At 36.8% G+C, this 21,800-nt stretch overlaps 2 protein-coding genes across 2 annotated transcripts; both read left to right on the top strand.

Annotated features, from left to right (window-relative positions):
* The first annotated feature begins 336 nt into the window (after positions 1-336).
* On the top strand, positions 337-9,567 carry LOC145590915 (uncharacterized). The gene is made up of 13 exons (XM_081647306.1): positions 337-540; positions 764-851; positions 970-1,150; positions 1,230-1,320; positions 1,745-1,780; positions 1,893-1,991; positions 4,318-4,448; positions 4,560-4,608; positions 4,698-4,787; positions 4,864-4,917; positions 5,239-5,304; positions 9,138-9,235; positions 9,351-9,567. The coding sequence occupies exons 1-13, from the start codon at positions 463-465 to the stop codon at positions 9,412-9,414; spliced, it is 1,125 nt and encodes a 374-aa protein (XP_081503432.1). The 5' UTR covers positions 337-462; the 3' UTR covers positions 9,415-9,567.
* Positions 9,568-12,728: 3,161 nt separating this feature from the next.
* Positions 12,729-18,090, top strand: LOC145592188 (uncharacterized). Its single transcript, XM_081648648.1, has 4 exons — positions 12,729-12,933; positions 13,032-14,736; positions 14,834-16,694; positions 17,992-18,090. The coding sequence occupies exons 1-4, from the start codon at positions 12,729-12,731 to the stop codon at positions 18,088-18,090; spliced, it is 3,870 nt and encodes a 1,289-aa protein (XP_081504774.1).
* The last annotated feature ends 3,710 nt before the right edge of the window (positions 18,091-21,800 follow it).

The following is a 21,800-nucleotide window of genomic DNA, read 5'->3' as shown; positions in this document are numbered from 1 at the left end:
TCAAAAAAATTAATGGAGGAAGGTGAGAAATTGATGACAATTTAATGGGGAAGGTGAGAAAAGGAAGAGAGAGAGGGAAATCGGGTTTTTTACTCTTAAAAGTGGAGGGAAATGAAAACTGGTGGGGCCCACAACAACTTTCCGTCACTGGAGTACAATTGTGGTGGTAAAAGCTATGTTTAATTTTTTTTATCAGGTGATAAAATAAAAGTTTTGGATGTAAAGGTGGTAAATACAATATTTGAGTTTTTATAAGGTGGTAAAAATCAAATTTTTCAATATATTATTAGTTTATTACGGATTAAATTATTCAGCGATTAGATTTTGGACTTTTGAAGTATCCAAAGTCCCAAACTATAACTCAGCGAAAAAAAAAAACAGAAAGATCTGGTTTGGCATTAGTTTGATGTCTCTTCTTTGTCTACGAATTTCCAACAACAAAGCTTCTCTCAGTCTACAACAATGGCGGTCGACGGAGTTCCACCTATCATCGCTGCTCAGCTGAACCACCTTCTCTCACATTCTCCTTTCTCTATCAAGGTAATCCTCTTCCCTCTTTTCTCTCTCTTCTCGAATTCTTCAATTTCTAGGGTTCTTCAATTTGAATTATCACAAACACTGAATTTTGGATGATCAGAAACCCTAATTTTATGAATTTCAAATTTAGCATCCCTAAATTAATGAATTTGAATTGTCAGAAACCCTAAGCTTATGAATTTGAATCATCGGAAACCCTAAATTTATGTATTTGGATTCATTTTAGGTTGATCAAATGTGGTCTGGATCCAAGAAAAATGCATGGAATGATCGATTTACCTTGCTCATTCCCTTCTGCCTCGATTTTATCAAATGTGAGCTCTATGCTATGGCTTTTTTTTTTTTTTTTTTTTTTTTTTTTTTTTTCCCTATTTATTATCAGTGACTTTAGCGTTACAATTCATTTGTTTGTTGATGGATATGGATATACAGGGGATATTATATACAATGTGGAGAGTCTGTTGGCTCCGCCGGACTTTATATTTGGGGCAGAAGATGATAAGTTTCTCCCCTTTGTTTTATCAAGTGATCCTAGCAAATCACCTATGCATAATTTAAGCAATTGGAACAGCAAGGACCCTTCTAGATTATTGTCTCTCATTCTTCAACTCAGGTTCATCGAATTCATAAATTTTAAATCAACAATTTCGATTATTTGAGTTGGGAGTAATACGTTTGAATTGATCCTCCAGGGAATTATATTCAGCTTATCAATGGAAGCGTGTTGGAGGTGTTGATGATGATCGGGTGAAGTTTGAAATTAGCACTATGTTGTCCAGGGAGGTATGCCTCTTCATACATTTATCCTGTCTGAGACTGTGCCTTTGTGTTGGTTTTAGGGGTCGTGATAATGTAATAGATTCAGTATCAATCTTTGAAAATGTTTTTCTCCTAAATTTTTACCCAAAGGCGATCCGTAGTGAGTATACATGGTGATAATGTTTAAGATGGAGGAAGGAAGTTGTGTTTATAAGATTCCTATCCAAATAACTAGATGTGGGGAGATCATTCAAATTTCAAATAACTCGATTTGGGAAGGCATGATGGAGTCAATTTACTTGTACTTCCTCCTATCTTAACAATCGCAACATGTCCCCTCGACATCCATTTTAAGCAAGAGACTAGGGAATGTAATTGGACAGATTTATCTAAATAACAATTAGTTCGTCAGTGTATACATTCTAATTGTCATCGGTTCTTGTTTCAGGGGATTGAGATGTCTTTGAGTTCTGGAGTTGAAAAGGTATTTCCTCATAAGAATGATCGTTTTTATTCAATTAAAGTTTTGTTAGGTCAGAGTTTATTCTGATAGTATCATAATACTATTATTTCTTATTTTTTAAACTTTAGCATAGCCGGAGGAGGTTAAATTTGCTGTACCATTGCTTGACACTAGCATAAATAATATGGTCCCTGCTTGCCCCTGGAGACAACAGCAAAAGATTTATCTTCAGGTATGTTAATGTACTCACCCTTTATTATCAAACAGGGGTTTGTTAGATCTCATTATTCTAAGGAAATGATTCACTACTAAAAAGTGGCATTCCATCACGCATTTAGCCATTCTGTTTCCCACAAATTGGTGTAACTTGCCAAATTTTCAAGTTACATTTAGTCATAAAACATAGGCTTTGGTTTTTTACACTTTCTAAAACCGTTTGAGGAAAAGTAAAGCCAACAAGCTTAGATAAGGAAAAAAGGTTACAATTGGGCTACCCAAATTCAGTTCACCACTAAATTAAAGTAGATACTGTTATATTAAGGAAAAGTTCTATCAAGTGTAGATACAAGGTGAAAAGAATCTCTGAATGAGGCCTTAAGCTTTAGCTCTCGCCTAACCTATAATTTTTAATTTTTGGGGATTTTTCTGGAGGACCTTTGAACAATTACTTGCTGTTTAGTTTGTCCTGCCAGCCTTAACTCCCTGCATTTTTGTGTGGGGATAGTTCATGAGTGATCATATTCTATTCCAAGTTGTTCATGGGTTTCGCTAGTTGCGTTGTACTTTGCAGTTTGCACCTTGCATCTATGTGTGATGTAGAATATGCTGCAGCAAGAATGAATAATTTGTCCCCCAATGATACCGCTTTTTGTTATATGCATATGGCTTGGGGATTGCTGGCTCCAATCAGCATACAAGATGTGGCTATCTTTGAGACTTTAACTTGAGATGACAGCATGATTCAAACCTGATGCTATATAATGACCTGAACTCTGATTAATATGACGTGATATAAATGGCCTGAACTCTGATTAATGTGATCCATATATATATGTTAGGTTTTATATATTCTTGGTATGTTTTGAGTACAATGTGATCATGTCCTGAAACCAAGCTCAAACATGAGCCATGTCAATGTCCATTAAAGGTGCAATTGATTAAATTTGGGAAAAAAAAAAAGAAAAAAATTCCAGAGCTGTTGAATTGCTGATTGAAAGTTAAATTGGCAATAATATGATATATGCTTTGGCGTGTGGTTAATTTGATGTTTGGTTTCCATCATTGCATGGAAGGTGGTTTGCTGTTTTAGTGTCTGCACCTAATTAATGATAATTGGTTTGAGTTTACCACTTTTATTCCCTTCATCATTTTGGCTGGAGAGTTTTTACTTGAAAATCTCTTCTCCTGGTATTTTGGTAAAGGACACCCCCCCCCCCCCCTCACCCCAAAAAAAAAAAAAAAAAAAAAAACCTGTGGGAAGAGTTCTATATATGAGGGAGAAGATTAGTGAATATTTAACTCCTTTGACATGTAGGAGCATCAAAGAGTGTTGCCTTTGATATCTTTAGGGCAGGCTATAGATACAAATAAGTTGCAAAGACAAGTATTAGAGCTCAAACAACTATAAGCCTATGAATACTTTTGCAAATCTTGAAATGTCCTCAAATGATGTTAAATTTTCTTGTTAATGGCAGTAAAGCTATATGGATTCTCAAATTTTCCTCTACAGTTGATTACGGAGTATATGGAATGATACATGCCTTTTGGGGTAGATTTGAGCAATTGGATGGAAGTCTTCTAATCACAGGCACACTTTTTAATTTCCTTGCTAAAAGTGAAGAATATCCTTATTTTAGGTTAGAGGGAGTGCTAATTCAGTACAGTACTTATTGGCTAGCTCTTTGGTCATTACTCAATATCTGAACTATGTGATGACATGTAATACCCTGTAGCATTTAGTTGCCCATACAAGTAATATACTAAAGCAAAAGCTAGTAAAGTAGGTTTCCCTTCCTAAATTTTATCTTCATAGTCTTTTTGCTAAAGCTATTTTGTCTTTGTTGAATTGGAAATTAGGGTTTAGTACCTAATGGGATACATATTGTGTGCCTGAAGTACATTTGCAAACTGGACATACTAGGTAACCCTGCTTTGCTGTTAAAGTTTCTCAAATGAGAGGAATGAAGTCCTTTATTTTGCTCCTCTTCGGAATAGTGAACTGAAGATAAGTAGTATTGCACCTATATATAACAAAAGGTCTAAAGATACATGGCCATCTTGCGAAGCGAGAAATATTTTTTAAAGCTAAATGTCTCTCCCAGAAGATAGCAAGGGTTTCTGTTTTTTGTGGAAGAAAAAAAAAAAAAGTGTTTTTATGATTATATCTAAGCAATTAAAATAAGGTGATTAAGGTCTGAGGACACATATAATGCAGCTACGATTACAATTCTTATTAAAAGTCAGTTTCTAATCATATCAGAAACATATTGGCTCTACATTCTCTATCTTGAGTCTTCCCTTGTTCCCCATGGCCCATACTGATAATGTCTTGGTTACAGGTAATATATCCAATTGGTAGAAAGTATCAATCTGCTCCTTCAGCTCCACGTTTGAAGTTAATATCAACTTTAGAGCTGAAGTCTCTATTCTCTGTTGAAGATATCAAACTTCCAACTTGGTTAAATGGAATGTAAGTCATTTGAAACTTCAACAGGACCATGTTCAGAGATGGTGTGCCTTTGTTTCTTGTGCCACCATCAAGTCCATCATACCTCTGTTAATATTTGTTCCTTATCCTCAGGTGCATGGCTGAGTATCTTCCTGCTTTAGAAGAGACTTTGCAGATGCAGGTTCCCCTTCCCCTGTCCTCTCTATGAATTTTCAGTTTGATCCCCATTATGTCGCTTATAGCTGACTGATGTATAATTTTATAATCAAGATTCTGGAGGCAGTTTCTCTTATTGGAGTCAGGAGGCACTTTATTGAGACATTATCAACCGTCTTTGGAAGGCCTTTAGAAGCTGATCCAGTATGTGCAATAAATGTTAAATCCACTACTGTGTTTTGAATATATTCACCAATTACTTTTTTATACTTCTTTGCAGATATTTTGCAGAGAGGCAACATTTCTTGTTGCTAATGGAGTATTTACATTTTTGGTATGATAGGTTTTCCTTTTTTAAACTTTTTTTTCTTAAGTGATATTGAAGAACTGGAGATGTATGGCTGTTGTATGGTTAAGTTGAACATTATGTCTGAATATTTCTTTTAAACAAAGCACATAATTTCATATATTGGATTCTTCTTCTTCTTTTGTTCATATGCGTGTTTATCTGCTTGTGTTTAAACGCCCCCTTCAGAGCTCCCACTTCTGTTATTTGTGCTTCTTTGCTTTTTAAGGTTGTGGATTAAGTCTAATATTTCAACTTTTCAGTTATCAACCAGTCTATCATCTGATGTTTAGTTTTCTTCAATTGCAGGTGCATATTTTTCTACCCATCCACTTCCCCAAGCAAAAACCAACTTTGATCCTTCAAAGCTCACAGGTAATTATCTTATTACATTTCTGTTTCTCCTCCGACCCAATATTCTTCCAGTTAACTATTTTGATCAGTTTCAACTCTCTTTTACAGTTATACTATTCCCTCATCCCTTGTGAAGGCTCCACTTTTTTGTACTACTCTGTGTCGAACCAATCCTTCTTTATTCTCAATTTTTACACTTTCTCTTTCTACCTTTTTTTTCTTTCTTTTTATTATTTTTTTCAGACATTTATAATGGAGTAATCACATTTTATCCCACCTTTGCTACTTTACTTAATATGCATGCTGAAGCCTAAGTGGAAAATATTGGCATGATTTGAGTGCATTTTACTAGCACTGGAGTAGTTAAGTTGACGAATGCAAAAATTTATCCACATGCTTTAAAAATGTAGCTTTACTGTGTGTATCATACTATCATGTGACACTGTCATGGTTGATGATTTTATAATTCCTGCTATTGGTGGATGTTGGAGTTATCATGGTTTCTAAAAAGTAAAAATTCTGTCTCTGTTTAATGCATTAACTGTGTAAAGAGTAATGGGTAATAATGAGCTGAGTTTGCTCTAGTTACCTGAGTTTAGTTCTGTCAAAGCTTGGATCAAGCAAGATTGACTCAAGTTTGGTCTCATCCTGAGACCTTGCCAAACTGAACTGAAGGACTTGATATTTGAAAAGTTCATGAGTATAATTTGATTGTGTATTTTAGGTCACTCATTTTCACTTCTAGATACTACTTCCGCTTCATACTACTCGCAACAATTTCCTAAAATGTCCGCTTCACATTACTTGCAACAAATATTTTTCTTTCCTTATTTAGTAAGTTTTTGGCTATGAAATGACAATTTTACCCTTACTTTTTTTTAAAAAAATCCTAATTAAATTATAAATTTATTCTTATTACATTAATCCCTAAGGTTAATTAATTTTACCTTACCACCACATTTATCCTAATTCATTCCCTTCCTCCATCTACATTCAACATCTTCCTTCATAATTTTTCTCTCTCTTCCTTCATAATCTACCACCTTTAATGGCAATCACCACCACCGCCACTACCATCGACCACCACCACCACCACCATCTTCAATGGCAACCACCACCTACATCGCCGCCTCTGTTTCTCTCTCTTCCTTTGCTTTTTGTTTCCTCATTGGCGATGAAACCTAAATTCGAAGGTTTTATTTTCAAATTTAACAAGAGTTTTGATGGTTAAATTTGACCAATTAAAGCTTTAATTGATGATAGAGAAGGGTTTGTGGGTTCGTCGAAGGTTTGTTCGTGGTTCCTAGGTTTGTGGGTGCGGTGGCATCGTGGGTTTGATTGAGGGTTCGGTTTTGGTTTCGATTGTGGGTTTGGTTTTGGTAACTGGGGTTCGATTGAAGGTTTTGGGTTTTGATTGTGCAGGATCGTGGGGTGGGTTCAAGGTTCGGTGGTTTTGCTGGGTTGGTGGTGGGTTCAAGGGTTTTCGTGGTTTTGTGGGTTTTCTAGATCTGCGGGTTTTCAAGGGTGGTATGGTGGGTTGCGGCAGCTGGGTTTTGCTTGGTTCGTGGGTGGTGCTTGGTGTGTCGGTGGTGATGGTGGTGGTGGGTTCGTCGGTTTCGGTGCTGGGTGGTGGTGGTGGGTGGCTTCGGTGATGCTGGGGGGTGGTGGTGGTGGCTGGTTTCGGTGATGGGTGGTGTTGTGGTGGTGGGTTATTTAATTTAATTAAGGTTGAATATGTTTTTTTTTTTTTTTTTTTTTTTTTTTTTTTTTTTTTTTGGGTTAGATTAATAGTTAAGCATATACCCTTATTTTTCAATAATCATGCTTTCAATCTTTTGCCTGGAGTCCGCAAACATGTCCTTTGTTGCGAGTAACCTGAAGTGGAGGTAGTATGAAGAATCTTGATCATACTTTTAATTGTCAAGGACTTTAAAGTATTAACAGTTCATTTTAGTAGGGTTTTTGTTACTTGTAGTGTTTGCTCGGTTGGGGTTTGTAACCCTTGTTTAAGTTACTTGGGCTTGGCCCACCCAACTCACATTATGAGTTGTTGCAAGCTGTCTTACCTAAGCTTGAGCTCGGTTCATTATCACAACCCTAGTGCTGACATCATCTGATCTACAATAGTATAAACCTTTAAATGGAATTTTATGTGTTGAATAAATTGGATCTTCATCTACATAAAATGCTCTGATAGCATTTTATGTAGATGAAGATCCAATTTATTCAACACATAAAATTCCATTTAAAGGTTTATACTATTGTAGATCAGATGATGTCAGCACTAGGGCTATAGAGCTATATCTAAGAGTTAGAGTTTGATGTATGTAGTAGATAGAGTACCATGTTTCATTGGAAATTGTGCATTTGTTGAAACAAGATATCAATTTCTTTCTGGACAAATATTTTAACCCTTGAAATATATATATATATATATATATATATATATATATATATATATATATATATATATATATATAAAGAGGGAGGGATCCGGTGAGAACACCTTTATATGTGAGAATACTATACTTATGTGAGAACACTTTAAAATTTAGAACATTAGAAGAACTTTTAGAACATATGCAACATCTTTTAGAACATCATACTTAACTTTTTGTAGCATAGCTTTTAGAACAAAATGCCTAAAAATTTAGAACCTAGACTCAACGATTCTTAACATATGTAATATTTCTTAGAAGAATAAACTTAGCTTTACTGAATATAGTTTTAATTGGAACACGATACTCAAATTTTAAAACCTTGAACTCAAAAACAAATATGAACATATGCAATATTGTTTAGAACATATGTAACATATTTTAAAACATATGCAACAGTTTTTAGATTATAATTAAATTTTCTTGAACATAATTCGTTAATATTGAAGACGAATTGAAATTCAATTTTTACAACGAATTGATTCAAAATCAATTTAATCTTGATTTTTAATGTAACATAAAATTGCTGAATTGTTGTTTGGTTTCTTAAATTCAATTAAAATTCCTTGAAATTTCAAACTGTATATAATTTGCCCAATTTGATTGATTTGGATGAAAAAAAAAATTGATTTCACATATTAAACTGTCAATTAAGCTTGGTTTACCTTTGATTAAGTTTCACAACTTGAATTCTCGATTGTAATTGTCCAGAAGTTGATACAAAACACACGAAATTCTTGAGCATGTGGTGATGGTGGTTGTCGTGGGAGAGGAGAGAAAGTGGTGGCCATGATGGCGGGAAGAAGAGAGAGTGCTGGTGGTGGAGGCGGCGGCGGCGGCGTAAAGGCTGTATAACATGCAGTGATGGTGATGGAGGAGCTAGAGATTGGATAGTGTTGGTGGAGAGAAGAGAGAAAATGTTTGAGGTTGAAGATGGTAGGTTGGGTTTAAAATTGAACCGCAACATTAACATTTTTTATCACAAATGTGCGTGGGAAGACGAGAGAGTGGTGGCGAAGTTGTGTCGTTGTGAGACATGCGATGGTGGCAGTGGTGGTGTTGGGGAGAGGAGAGAGAATGTTGAGGTTGAGGATGATGGATATAGTTTATTTTCAGAATATCTACCTTAACATATTAGAACATAGATGTGTTCTCACATATAGAGTGTTCTCATATAAGAGAGGTGTTCTCACATGAGCCTCTCCCTATATATATATATATATATATTAATTTCTTTTGCTATCAAACTTTCAACTTGCGGTTATCTACTTGTAACAATCTTATTGTGTGTTGTTAAAACAGGTGGGTTAATATTAATATCAGTCATTTTGAGATGAGACAAAGCTCATTTAAATATCTGCTTGCACAGTACCGGAATTTGTTATTGATATGCTGTTTCAACATTTATCTTTGCAGCATTTCAACACACAAGGGGTCCCAGTCAGGTCATCTGTTATGTCCGAGTACCCATGGAGTCCTAGATGGGAACTTTCAGAAATGGCTTCACGGATATTGTAATGTTCCCTGTAGTCTTGGTTTGCCCTTTTTCTATTTTTATTTAAGTTTACTGCTTTACTCCTGTGTTACTCATTTTATCTGCATTTGTGCCTTTTGGATCTCATGGAACAGCGATTTCGTGGTAGATGAGTCTTCCAATTTCAAGAAGATTTGCAATGATGCTCTTCAACGTTAAGCCATAGAGTTTTTCAGAAATTGAAGATGGTACTAATTAGTTTAGATTTTCAGCTATTCCCAATTTGGTAATTGTTTTCGATTAGTTTTCCCTTGTGCAAACTTTTCTCCTTTTCGGTTGAAAAATAATGCATTTGTTGATGGTATTGTGTTAGTAGCAGTTTAATTTCGTTCTCAGTGGTTAGCGTAAGCAATCAGCATTCGTATTTTAGCAGTGGGGGAGAAATCATATATTTTGGTGGATTTAAAAGAACCTTTACCTAAACAAATCAATCCTTCCATAATAGATTGGAGTTCTTGTGTAGTTACTTTGTCTTGGTTGATTAGGTTGGTTTGTTCGAGAATGATTCCCTTGCGGGTATCATTTAGGTTCGCCCAAAATTTATGTGTGCAGATCTCATCTTTTTCTTGGTATTGTTACAAATGGTAGAGGACTAGAGGTTTGATAATTTTTCTAATTTTTTCCCATCAATTTTTTCCCCTTCATTTGATGTTGATTTTTAGTCTCGTATTGATAGTTATCAGGTCTGCCTCAGTACCTTTGATGTGTTAGCTCATGTGGTTGTGTTGAGTTGTTGAGTATGTCTGGAGCATTCTATGTTATGAGTTAAAGAGTTGTACCTCTCTTCTTTTGATTCTCTTGAGGGATTGGGTTGGGCTATTATGATTAATTGATTGATTGCAATTTTTTCTTGGTTATAATACGAAAGCGTATATTTTGATTTTGATTTTGATCAATTTATTCTGGTAAATTTTGGTCACTAAGCTATGTTTTGGTTAATAGCTAGTTGCTCTATCCATTTCACACATTGGTGACTTGATTACTGAAAGAGTAACAGGGTTTGCATCAGATCAAAATTTAAGGAAAGGGAAAGACATGATGAGATGTCATCTGACTTATTTCTCTTTTGCAATTTTGCAACAAGAAGAGCTTGGGTTGTGACCAAGAGTGAGAATGATATGAGTTCAAAAAGCAAGAAAGCGGGGGACAAAATAGAAAAGGATATTGAGATGAGAGAAGATGCGAGGGAGGATAAAGGGAAGCGAGTATAAGGTGTCAGCTCAAAAGTTGTTATATACATCCGGAGGAGGGTATTTTTTTTCCTCATGTTGATCAAATGAGCAACAAATAACCATGGCCACGTTGTAGGAATTATCACAAAAGTCCGGGATGATAAAAGAATGGAAATCTTGTCCTTTTTTTTGGCTAGTAAACGTAAAATGTGCTGTCACAATTTTCAATTTAAAAAGTACTTTCGAGATCAAACACATCATTTAAAATTATGCAAGACTTTCTCTCTCTAAGAGAGCCCCTCTCTCTAGAATTCTAGAGCCTTACCATAGCCACCGTTAAACTCCTCCATTGCTCTACTCTTCAATTCCACTTCTCACCAACTACTCTCCTTTTATTTTCAATTAAATCAAGTTTTTGTAGTTTACTCCATCTTATCTGTCGGAAAGTTTGTTTCTACGGACTGATTGGTGGTGCTTTTACTCTGCCCACCGCCATACCTGTTTGCTACCGCCTTGCTGCTGAACGGTGGCCCCAAGCTCATCGGCGACACTTCCCAGATCACCGGTGACGATTTTCCTTAGTTTAATTTCCTTTTCCTTAGTTTAATTTCTTGTTCCCAATTAATATGTCAGAAACTCAATTTCCCTCCTTTTCGTTTTCGCACCCTTCCGTACATAAACCCCAATATTCTCACAAGACAGGGAGCTGTATTCCTTCAACTTCAGATTTCTTCACCAATTCCCTCTTCCATCTTGTCTTCGGCAAATTTTTAGATTATCGTAATTTCTCGGAAAGTTGTATTCAAAATTGGGTTTCCAATCTTTGGATTACGTTTGGCAACATCTCTGTCCAAAAGCATAAGAACATCTTCCTGTTTCTGTGTGACGATGCCCGTGACAGAGACGCTTTGTTAGAGCAAGGGTCAGCAACATACCAGGCGGCGTTCCTAATCTTTAAGCCTTGGAAGCATGGTGAATCCTTAAGGGATAACAAATTTGAGGATGCTCCTATATGGGTTCACCTTGATGAGGTACCTTTGAATTTATGTCAGATTAATGTCGTAAAACCAGTGCTTGCTTTTTTGTGCCGATGAACCCCTTTCGAGTTCAATTCGATGTTCCCTTAGAGTAAAAATACAATTACATGTTCTTGGACTGCTGTTGTCACTTGGACCTCGGAAACTTTGAATTTAAATGGATTAATATTAGTTATGAGAATTTGTTTGTTTTATGCTCTACATGTAATAGAGTTGGCCATAAGAGGAATTCCTGCAAATTTAATCCATATATATCTGCTCCTTTACTTGTCAATAAGAATGGTTTGTGTTTATCTGCAACTCATCTTGCCCACAGTCTTTCAAATATAAATATTGGCTTGAAAAGAATTGAAAAATTCAGAACCACTAGACTGAATCTTCGGAGTAGTAGTAGCAACATTAACCCACCACAACATCATACAAACCCCCTCAGCCACTCCAAAAAAAGGGCTTTTGGTTTAGGTACTCCATCAATCTCCCCTTCGAAAAAAAAGAAACTATGCTCTGAACCAACTTCTCCTTCCACACTTGCTCCAAAAGGACCCAACCATACACTAAAACAACCCACCTTCACGACCCACCAAAAACCCTCTTCTAATCCAAAGAGAAACCAACATTGTCCTGTTACTGCTCTTCTTAGGAGAAAGAAGAGAGGGTTCCAAAGTAGAATGCCGACTATGCCTGTCCCTCATCAAAATTGTCCAACACAAAAAAATGATCCAACAGAGACAAACAAAACCCCAAGTCACCAAAACGAAAACAACAATAGACGACCCTATTCTTTAAAGCAACCAAAACCTCCTTTTCGGGATAAAGGAAAAGAATTAGTGGGGGTTTTGTCTCTTAGCAGATCGAAGACTTCTGTCGACCCCTTGTTGTCGTCGTCTAGTGATGATGCTGTTTTGGAAAGTTCGCCATCTGGTGCTTTGCCGACTGCAGATGATAATTCTGCGCGTTTGTCTTCTGTTGTACAGTCAGTTGAAGTACAGAGCCGTCCTTGTTCGTTGATTTGTCGTGGTAAGGAAAAGGCTATGGAGTTGGGGCGGCGGGTTAATAATATATGTCCAGCTAAGCGGAATGCTTCTTCTGTTGTTCCTTTAGCTCTGTCGTCACTGGTTTTACATGATCACAACTCTAGTTCTTCTAAATGTCTGCAATACCTTTTACCCTTCAAGAAGAGGAAGGGTCAGGATGGTTCGGGTTCTCCTCATGCTACATCGGTTATGGGTTTGGTGGCTCCCCTCTCAGAGCCACCACAGTTGAAATGAGGCTAGCCGCGTGGAACTGTAGGGGTTTAGGACAAGCGGACTCCCCTAAAGTTCCGTATCTGCGCTCTTTAGTCCGCTCTCAACACTTGGATGTTGTTTTTTTGATGGAAACAATGGTTTCCGTAGATACTGTGGTGCATAGGTTAGCATCTATTCCTTTTGTGGATTGTTGTGGTCTAGATGTTGTAGGCTTAAGTGGTGGTTTGTTCATCTTTTGGCTAGCTCCCTTTAGTGTAATTCCGTTATTTATATCTCCACACTTTGTAGTTTGTAAAATAGTGGTTGGTGATGCAATCAAGTTTGTGATCTTTGTGTACGTGCGCCTCATGTTGTTGATAGATCAGATGTGTGGTCATCTATCGCTAGTTTTGTCCAAACTTACCCTAACATTTTGTTGATTGGTGACTTTAACCAAGTGGAGTATCTCTCTGATAAAGTAGGAGGGCCTTCAATTATTCCAGGAAGGCTGGATTTTATTCAGTGGAGGTTGGACTTGGGGTTAGTGGATGTTCCTTTTTCGGGACCATCTTACACTTGGACAAATAATAGGATAGAAGTGGATTCGACTTTTGAAAGATTGGATAGGGCATATGCAACTCAGGATTGGTTTATTGACTGCCCGAATTCCATAGTTCATCATCAACCAATTTTATTTTCGGATCATGCTGTTATTATCTTTTCGGACTCGGTGCCTCAGGATAATGTTCGGCGACCTTATAGAATTGAGAATTGGTGTTTATCTGCTCAGGATATATCTGTGATTATTAAGGAAGGTTGTCGTTTACAGTTTGCAGGTTCTCCTTTGTTTACCTTATCTCGCAGGCTTGCTGTTATTCGTGGGAAACTTAAAGATTGGTGTCTTGGCCACAGGAAATCTTCGGGTATAAATTGGAAAGAATTATGTTCAGATTTATCTTCTTTTTCTACTCAGTTGCAATCTCCTATGGCACGCGTTCTTTTTCTTAATACCAGGGAAGAGAGGATTGCAGAAGCCACTGCTGCTTTTCTCTACTGGAAACAGCGTGCTAAAATTAAATGGGATGTTGAAGGGGAATCGCACTCCAGATTACTATTTTCGGTGGTTCAAGCTCGCCGTCGTCGTAATCTGATTGTTAGTCTAAAGAATGAAGCTGGAAATTGGGTGTCTGATTCACATGGTCTTCGTTCGCTGATTCAGGCTTTTTACTCAGATTTATATTCTCCTGTATCTCCTTCAAGGAGTGACCCTCCTTTACACTGGGATAATCTAGGCCTTCCAACGTTGTCTCAAGATCAAAAGGACATGTTAATGGCCCCTTTCTCGGCTTCTGAGATTAAATCTGCAATGTTTCATATTGCTAATGATAAATCCCCTGGCCCAGATGGTTTTACCTCGGCTTTCTTCAAGACTCATTGGGAGGAAACAGGCCATTTTGTTATCTCAGCGATTCAGTACTTCTTTGTTCATGGTTACACGTTGAAGGACTGGAATAGAACCTTTTTAGTTCTTCTTCCGAAGGTTCCTCTACCAGAATTAGTGTCTCAATTTCGGCCGATTGGGTTATGCAATGTTCTATACAAATGCATTGCGAAATGCATTACTGGCCGTTTGCGAGGGGTTCTTCCCTCTCTTGTTTCAGGGTTCCAAAATGCTTTTGTGCCGGGTCGCCTGATTTCTGATAATGCTCTGGTAGCTCATGAACTTTTGTCTTTTATGAATGCTTTTAAGGCTCGAAAATGTTTTTATGCAGCCTTGAAACTGGACATGAATAAAGCTTATGATAGAGTACGATGGGATTTTTTGAGTCAGGTGTTACGGGCATTTGGTTTTCTCCCTTATTGGGTTCATATTATTGAGCAATGTGTTACAACTGTCTCGTATCAAGTTCTGGTGAATGGGAGTCTTACGCCTTCTTTTCGGCCACAATGTGGTCTTAGACAAGGAAATCCTCTGTCGCCCTATCTGTTTGTGCTTTGTATGGAGGTGTTGTCAGCCACTCTTCGACGGGCAGAAGAACAGACTCTGTTTTCCGGAGTGGACCATCGATCTCACATCTTTTCTTTGCGGACGACTCGCTGTTATTTTTCCAGGTTTCGCCGCAAGCGTATGAAAATCTCACAGTCTCAGACTACAATCGAAGGATTCATTTGGTACCTATCTGGGTCTACCTGTCGACTTGGGAAGAAGTAAGGTTTCGGAGTTCGGGTTTTTGGTTGACAAAGTTGCTAGCCGACTATCTGCTTTTGCTTCTCTTCGGTTGTCTCCAGCGGCAAAATTGGTTATTATAAATTCGGTATTGGTGGCTTCGTTTAATCATATTCTGTCTGTCTTCAAAATTCCTTCTTCAATTGCTGCTCAACTAGACAATATGCTTGCCAGTTTCTGGTGGAGATCTTCAGGTTCTAGGAAGGGTTTGGCACTACGCTCGGCCTCTCTACTTCATTTACCGAAAGGTCTGGGGGGTTTGGGTTTACGCAACATTGCCTGCTTCAACTCCGCTCTTCTCGCTAACACGGGATGGAGGATGATTCACAATCCCCAGTTATTGGTTTGTAGGCTCATGTTTTCCAAGTACCCTTCTCTTGCTGCCACTTCATCTGCTCGGATAACTCGAGCCTCCTGGGGTTGTCGCGGGTTACAGACGGCTCTTTCTGCTGTAGCTCCTGCTGTTCGTTGGAAGGTGGGTAGTGGTAATAGTGTTCGTATTACAGCTGACGACTGGGCTCCTGGGGGTCCAGTAAATTTCAAGGCTGGTTTATCTCTGTCGGATTTCCCGACTCATGTGTCTGATATTATTGATCCGCGTTCTAACGCGTGGGACTCCTCGAGAGTCCATCGGTTTTTTGATGGTCCAACTGCCTCTCGGATCCTTAGTCAGGACCGTCCACTGGAGCATATGGATGATTTTATTTATTGGAAATTCACTAAGGATGGCACCTTCTCTACGAAATCTGCCTATGCGCTCTTACTTCAGCAGACTGTCGGACATTTGTCTGTGGGGTTAATTCCTGCTTCCTGGTGGGGGAAATTTTGGGCGCTCCCCCTCCTTCCTAAATGGAAGATCTTTGGCTGGAAAATTATTCAGTCTGGACTCCCGGTTGCCTCTGTTCTAGCTGTTCGAGGCATTTCGGTTGATTCACTTTGTTGCTTCTGTCGACAAGAGCAGGAGACGGTGGACCATTTGTTTCGAGACTATGACTTCGTTACTCCATTGTGGGTCCATTGCTCTTTACGTTTTAATAGGCAAGGTCTTCTTCACCTTCCTTTTCTCCAATGGTTTTCCACTATGGTCTCTTTGTTAGAGGCTGCTAAGGACTGGTCGAGCTTGGTGAGGTTTTTCTCCCTTTTATGGGCTATTTGGCTATCACGTAATAATGTTCGGTTTCGGCATCAAACTGTGTCTTCCGATGATATTTTTCTTTTGGCATCTCAGTGGGATGTGCGGGGGCGACAAGCTCAGGTTTTTTGCATTCGCTCTTATTCTTTGGGTCTTGGTCCTAAACTGACTGGTTCGGGTTTCGCTGCCACTCTTTGTGGGGGTCCTACTTCTACTTTTGAAATTTGTATGATCTGTGATGGTTCTTGGTCTTCTTTGGACAACTCGGCTGGTGCTGGTTGGATTTTTCGCGATTGTGATTCTCCTTCAGTCCGTGGGGGAGGGGCCCGTGCTTCTCTCGCGTCTTCAGCATTACATTCTGAGTTACAGGCTTGTTTCTGGGGATTACGCAATGCTTATTCTAGAGGTTTTCGTAGGATCCTTATTTACTCCGACTGTGAGTCTTTGTGTTTGATCTTGGCCCAAAAACAGCGGGATGAGGTTTCTTTATGTTGGTTACTTTGGGATATCCGGGCTCTTCTGTCTACTATGGAGGCTTGCAAGATTCTAAAGGTTCCGAGAAATGGGTGTCCTCCGCGCATTGGTTGGCTGGAAAGGCTCGTCCTCGCGAGTGTCTTTTTTGGTCCTTTTAAGTTGTTGTTTGTGGTTTCCTTTCTTAGTTCTCACTGTCAAAAAAAAGAAAAAAAAAAAAAAATTCAAAAAGTACTTTCGAACAAACTGAGAACTTTTTTTGGTTTTATAGGGAAAATACGAAGATTTCAAAAGTACAACAATAGTCATAATTTAAAAAGTACTTTCGAACAAACTGAGAACTTTTTTTGGTTTTATAAGGAAAAAACAAAGATTTAAAAAGAGTTAGGGTCTGTTCTCTTCACATTATTTTCAGTTTAGTTCTTGATTTTTTTTATTATTAAATATTCAGTTCAGCGCAATTCAATCAATTAGAACAGACCCTTATACTTTAAAATATAGTTTTAGTTGTAATTTTCCACCACTATATAGGCCTTATTTGATTGCATTTCAATAATGGGGGAAATACAAATTCATGGAAAATAGTAGTTGTTTGGTTAGCAAAAATGTAGGAAGTGGAAATTCCTAATGAATTTGGAATTCCTACAAAACATGGGAATTAATTTCCCACACCCTACCTTGGTCACTCAAAACTTCCCGCATGTATTTTGGGTGAAATTACATTTTTGTCCTCAAAATTTTGGGAAAGTACTTCAAGTTAAAATAATAACATGGGTATTACATAAGTTAACAAAACAAAACATAGGAAACTAATTCATGGAAAATATGATTTCCTATATGTCAACCAAACACAATTATAGTATTCCTTAGGCAATAAAATTTCCCATATATTGTAATTTTCTATAGGCATTTAATTGCCACATGCAACCAAACGAGGTTATAGTGTTGGGCCATGATTTTGAGTAGACTCGTAAATCGAGTTGTTTGAGTTGGATTCTTTTGGGCCGCATTTGGGTTTAAGGTGGGTTAGGTTGGCTCAACTCAAGTTTTGTATATGTTCCTGTCAATTGACAGTCGGGTTGGGCTTTGGGTTGATAGTTGGGGTCAAATTCAGATTAGGTCATTTTGGATTAAGGAGAGATTTTGGGTCAATTTCGAATTAAGTCATTTTTAGTTGATTCATTTGTGGTGAGTCGAGTTGCTGGTCAAGACTTCGGACCTATTTCGAATCAAGTCATTTGGGGTTGGGTCAACCTTTGAACATTTAGGTAATATTGACTTAGAAATAATAAATTTACTTGCTTCAAGATCAGACCTGATTAATGAAAAGGAATACTGAAAATATGTAATTTTATACTTATATTAGTTATAAATATATTACAGAGTACAAGATAAAAGGAAAGATACCTTTTTTATATTGATAATTAAGAGGTTAGGTGGTTGAATTCGATTATGAAAACTTTAACTCTAGATTCAAACTTTGCATGGTCGTATTAAACTGTTAAAATCAGTGAGTGTTACGGATAGAGGCAAGAAGTTGAAGGAGATCATTGATGAGAGAAGGAAATAGGAGACTGCCGTGAGGAATGATGATGGTGAAGGAGGAAGGAGGGAGATGGTGGTTGGTCAGAGGCTGTGCACAAGCGGTGAGAACATAAAGAAAAAGGGATGATGTTTAAGAGGGAAGGGGGGGGGGGGGGGGGGGGAATCTTGTTTTCCATTATCCTCAATTTTATATCTTAGATTCTTTTCCTTTCTCGGTTATGAACCAAACACCCTCTAGTCTAATACTTTTTCAATCCCTCTTTGTTTGCTCCATGACTAGAGCTATCTAAAGCTAACCCAATCCGAACCCGATTATTAACCGACCCGTTTGAACACGTGAAAATGGTGACCCGAACCCGATCTGACCCGACCTGAAACCAACCCTAGACCTGAGTTAACCAAAGTAGTTGAGATCCGAACCCGAACATGAACCGAACCCGACCTAAACCGAAATTGACCCAAACCCGTTTTAACTCGTCAAAACTCGAATTTAACCCGACTTGAATTCAACCCGATCTATTTCTAACCCGACCTGTTACTGACCCGACTCGAAATTGATCAACCCAATATGTTATTGACCCGACCCGAAATCAACACGACTTGTTATTGACCCGACCTGAGATCAACTTGACTTATTATTTTATACTTTTTATTATTGTAAGTATTGACTAACTAAATAAAGATATATGCTATTTATATTGTAATCTACTTGTAAAATCATAACTTCATAAGGCTAAAAGCCTAAAACTACTCTATGTTAATATTGAAAGTACTATGTCTTTACTTGAACCGAACCCGCAAATTATTGACTTGAACCGAACCCGACATGAACCAAAGAATGACCTGACCTAAATATAACCCGCAAATTATTGGCTTGAACCGAACCCGACTCGAACCTGAGAATGATCCTAACCTGTTTTAACCCGTGAAAACCCGAATTAAACCCGACCTATTATTCACCCGACCCGATTATAACCCGACCTATTATTAACCTGACCTAAACCTGACCCAAACCCGATAAGATGTATGACTCGACGTGACCCGACTCAAGCATGACCCAACCCAAACCCGAACCGCATTCGTTACGACATTAACCCGAATTGACCTGACCCACACTTACTTGACCCAAACTCGACCCGTTTATCTGAATTGACAGCTCTATCCATGACCCACTTGTTTATGATAGCTTTATGAGTCATATGAAGCAAAAAATAAGGGACAAAGGGAATACTTTTAATACGAGATATGCCCCCTTAATCTCCTAAGAAATGTCAAATCCCTACTTAGAGGTTATTATCAAAATTTCATTATTAAAACCGAGTAATGTCAAATTTGTAAGTGGTTAACTTCTTTCCATCTTCATCGTGCTACTCCAATTTACTCATAATAGAGTTTGTATGTCAAATTTATTTCGGAATCTTTATCAAATCTTCAAACAATGAATTTCACATATGTGCTTTTGTTTAAATTGACGAGTGATTCTTTAGGTGGAATTACATGACAATGTAATATGACTTGAAAATTTACCATGATTCCATTTGAAATTGGAAATTGGAAATTGTTAATTTACTCTAGCAGCTAAACAAGCCTTCCTAATATTAGCCCAACATTTTTTTTTTTTTTTTTTTTTTTTTTTTTTTTTTTTTTTTTTTGACAAAGCCCAACATTAGAGTTATTCAAGTAAACATGCGACTTTGAGATTTGAACTTGAATGACGCGGAATTGCAGGAAATTAGTTCTTCGATATGAAGGTCCGGTTCACTTCACCTTAAAAAAAAATATTTAGTAAAAATAATTTAATTTCAGTAAAAATAAGTTCAGTTTAGTAAAATCAATTTCAACTTAATAAAAATGATTTCATTTTAGTAAAATTAATTTCACTTTAGTAAAAATCAGTAATTTTGAAGAAGAAATATAAAAGAGAATCAATAAAAATAATTTCAGTTTAGTAAAATTAATTTTAGTTCAGTAACAATTAGTAATTTTAAAGAAGAAATATAAAAGAATCATAAAAATAATTTCAGTTTAATAAAAGTAATTTCAATTCAGTAAAATTAATTTCAGTTCAACAAAAATAATTAATTTCAGTAAAAATAATTTCAGTTCAACAAAAATAAGGTAAAGTGAACGGGACCTAAATTCACTTGTTGACTTGAGGCAATTCCATCCAATTTGTTATTTGACCAGCTCAACTTATTACCTCGACTTCAATTCAATTTAACTTATTATAGATCTAAATCACTGTAATAAAATTGATCTTTTGTTAATGATTAATAGATATTTGACTTTCCATTGACTCATCTTTTACTTGAATTATATCGTTTAAATCTCAAAAGGATAACTAAATATAAGTAGAAGGGATCGAGAACCTATTGCAGAGTATGTACATCCGGGTGTACCGTACACCTGGTCTCATTTGTTCATTCAATCAACAAACAAGTAAAAATATTACTTGTTCATTTGTTGATTAAATTAGCAAATGACCCCGAGTGTATGGTACACCCGAGTATATATAAGTAATACTGTATCACAAATCCTAGAAGGGATCCGAATAAAGCTCTAGACCAAGATGAACCCAACTATATCCCGAACAAAAAGAACCCAACTACGTAGTATAACCCGACTTCAAAATCCAGTTTGACAGCCCAACCTATGAACAATGCACAATGATGTAAAACGGGTGAAGTACTCTACGATCAATGATTAAAGAGTAATAATAATTCTCAAAAACAGTGATAAAACTATGAAAATATGTATGCATCTGGCAAAAGGTAGATCCAATCTGCTAATAATTTGTACTCTTGCTACAATTTCCATTAAAATTGTCCAATTTGGTCAGCCATACAACCCATGAATATCAAATCAATCAATACTTCAATAGTAAAACGTGGGACCCCACACCCACACTCTCACCTTCATCCTCATCCTCACCTTCCTTAATCAACAACCAAAGATTAAAAAAAAAAAATAAAAAAAAAATAAAAAAAAATTTACAACTGCCAAATAAACCAAGCGGTTACTCTTCAAAAATATCCCGCCTCTTCATTTATTTATTTATTTATTTTTATTTATTTTAATTTTTTTTTATATATTACCCCAAACATTTTTTTTAAAAAAAAGTTAAAATACTTTTCTAGTTTCTTTAGATTGAAGTTTTGAACTTTTTATTCTATGCAATCTTTTGTAGTTTATTACAAATACTTCCTCCGTGTTTTTTTTAAGTCACACTTTTCTTAAACGACCGTTTTTTTTAAGTGACACACTTTCTCTTTTAGAAATTTCTTATATTTTAATAATATATTTTCACCCCACTATCTCTTACTTTATTATTTCTCACTCTTTTCATGGTCCCCACTTCCTCTCACATTCTTTTACTTTATCATTTTTCACTCCTCCAACCTATCTCACTAACATCTTATTTTATTAAAGTCACTAAAATCTTCTAAAACTACGTGTCGGTCAAAGTGTGTCACTTAAAAAAACACGGAGGGAGTATGTAACATTAGGGTATTGTACGAAGCTTAACATAAAAAGAGATATAGAAAGAGTGAAAGACATAAAGAGATTCAGGTGATGAAAGATAGAGAGAAAATATACTCAAATAAAAAAGTTGCAATATTTATGAAACTTTCGAAGATGATAATTGCTACATAGTATAATATAGGAAAACGGAAGAAATGTAATTTATTTATTTATTTTTTTTTACCTTTTATAATATTAAAAAAAACATATAAT

This window comes from Chenopodium album, chromosome 18 (assembly GCF_948465745.1).
Source record: "Chenopodium album chromosome 18, dcCheAlbu1.1, whole genome shotgun sequence".
In the NCBI taxonomy this organism is placed as follows: Eukaryota; Viridiplantae; Streptophyta; class Magnoliopsida; order Caryophyllales; family Amaranthaceae; genus Chenopodium; species Chenopodium album.
This window is presented reverse-complemented; position numbering and strand designations above follow the sequence as displayed.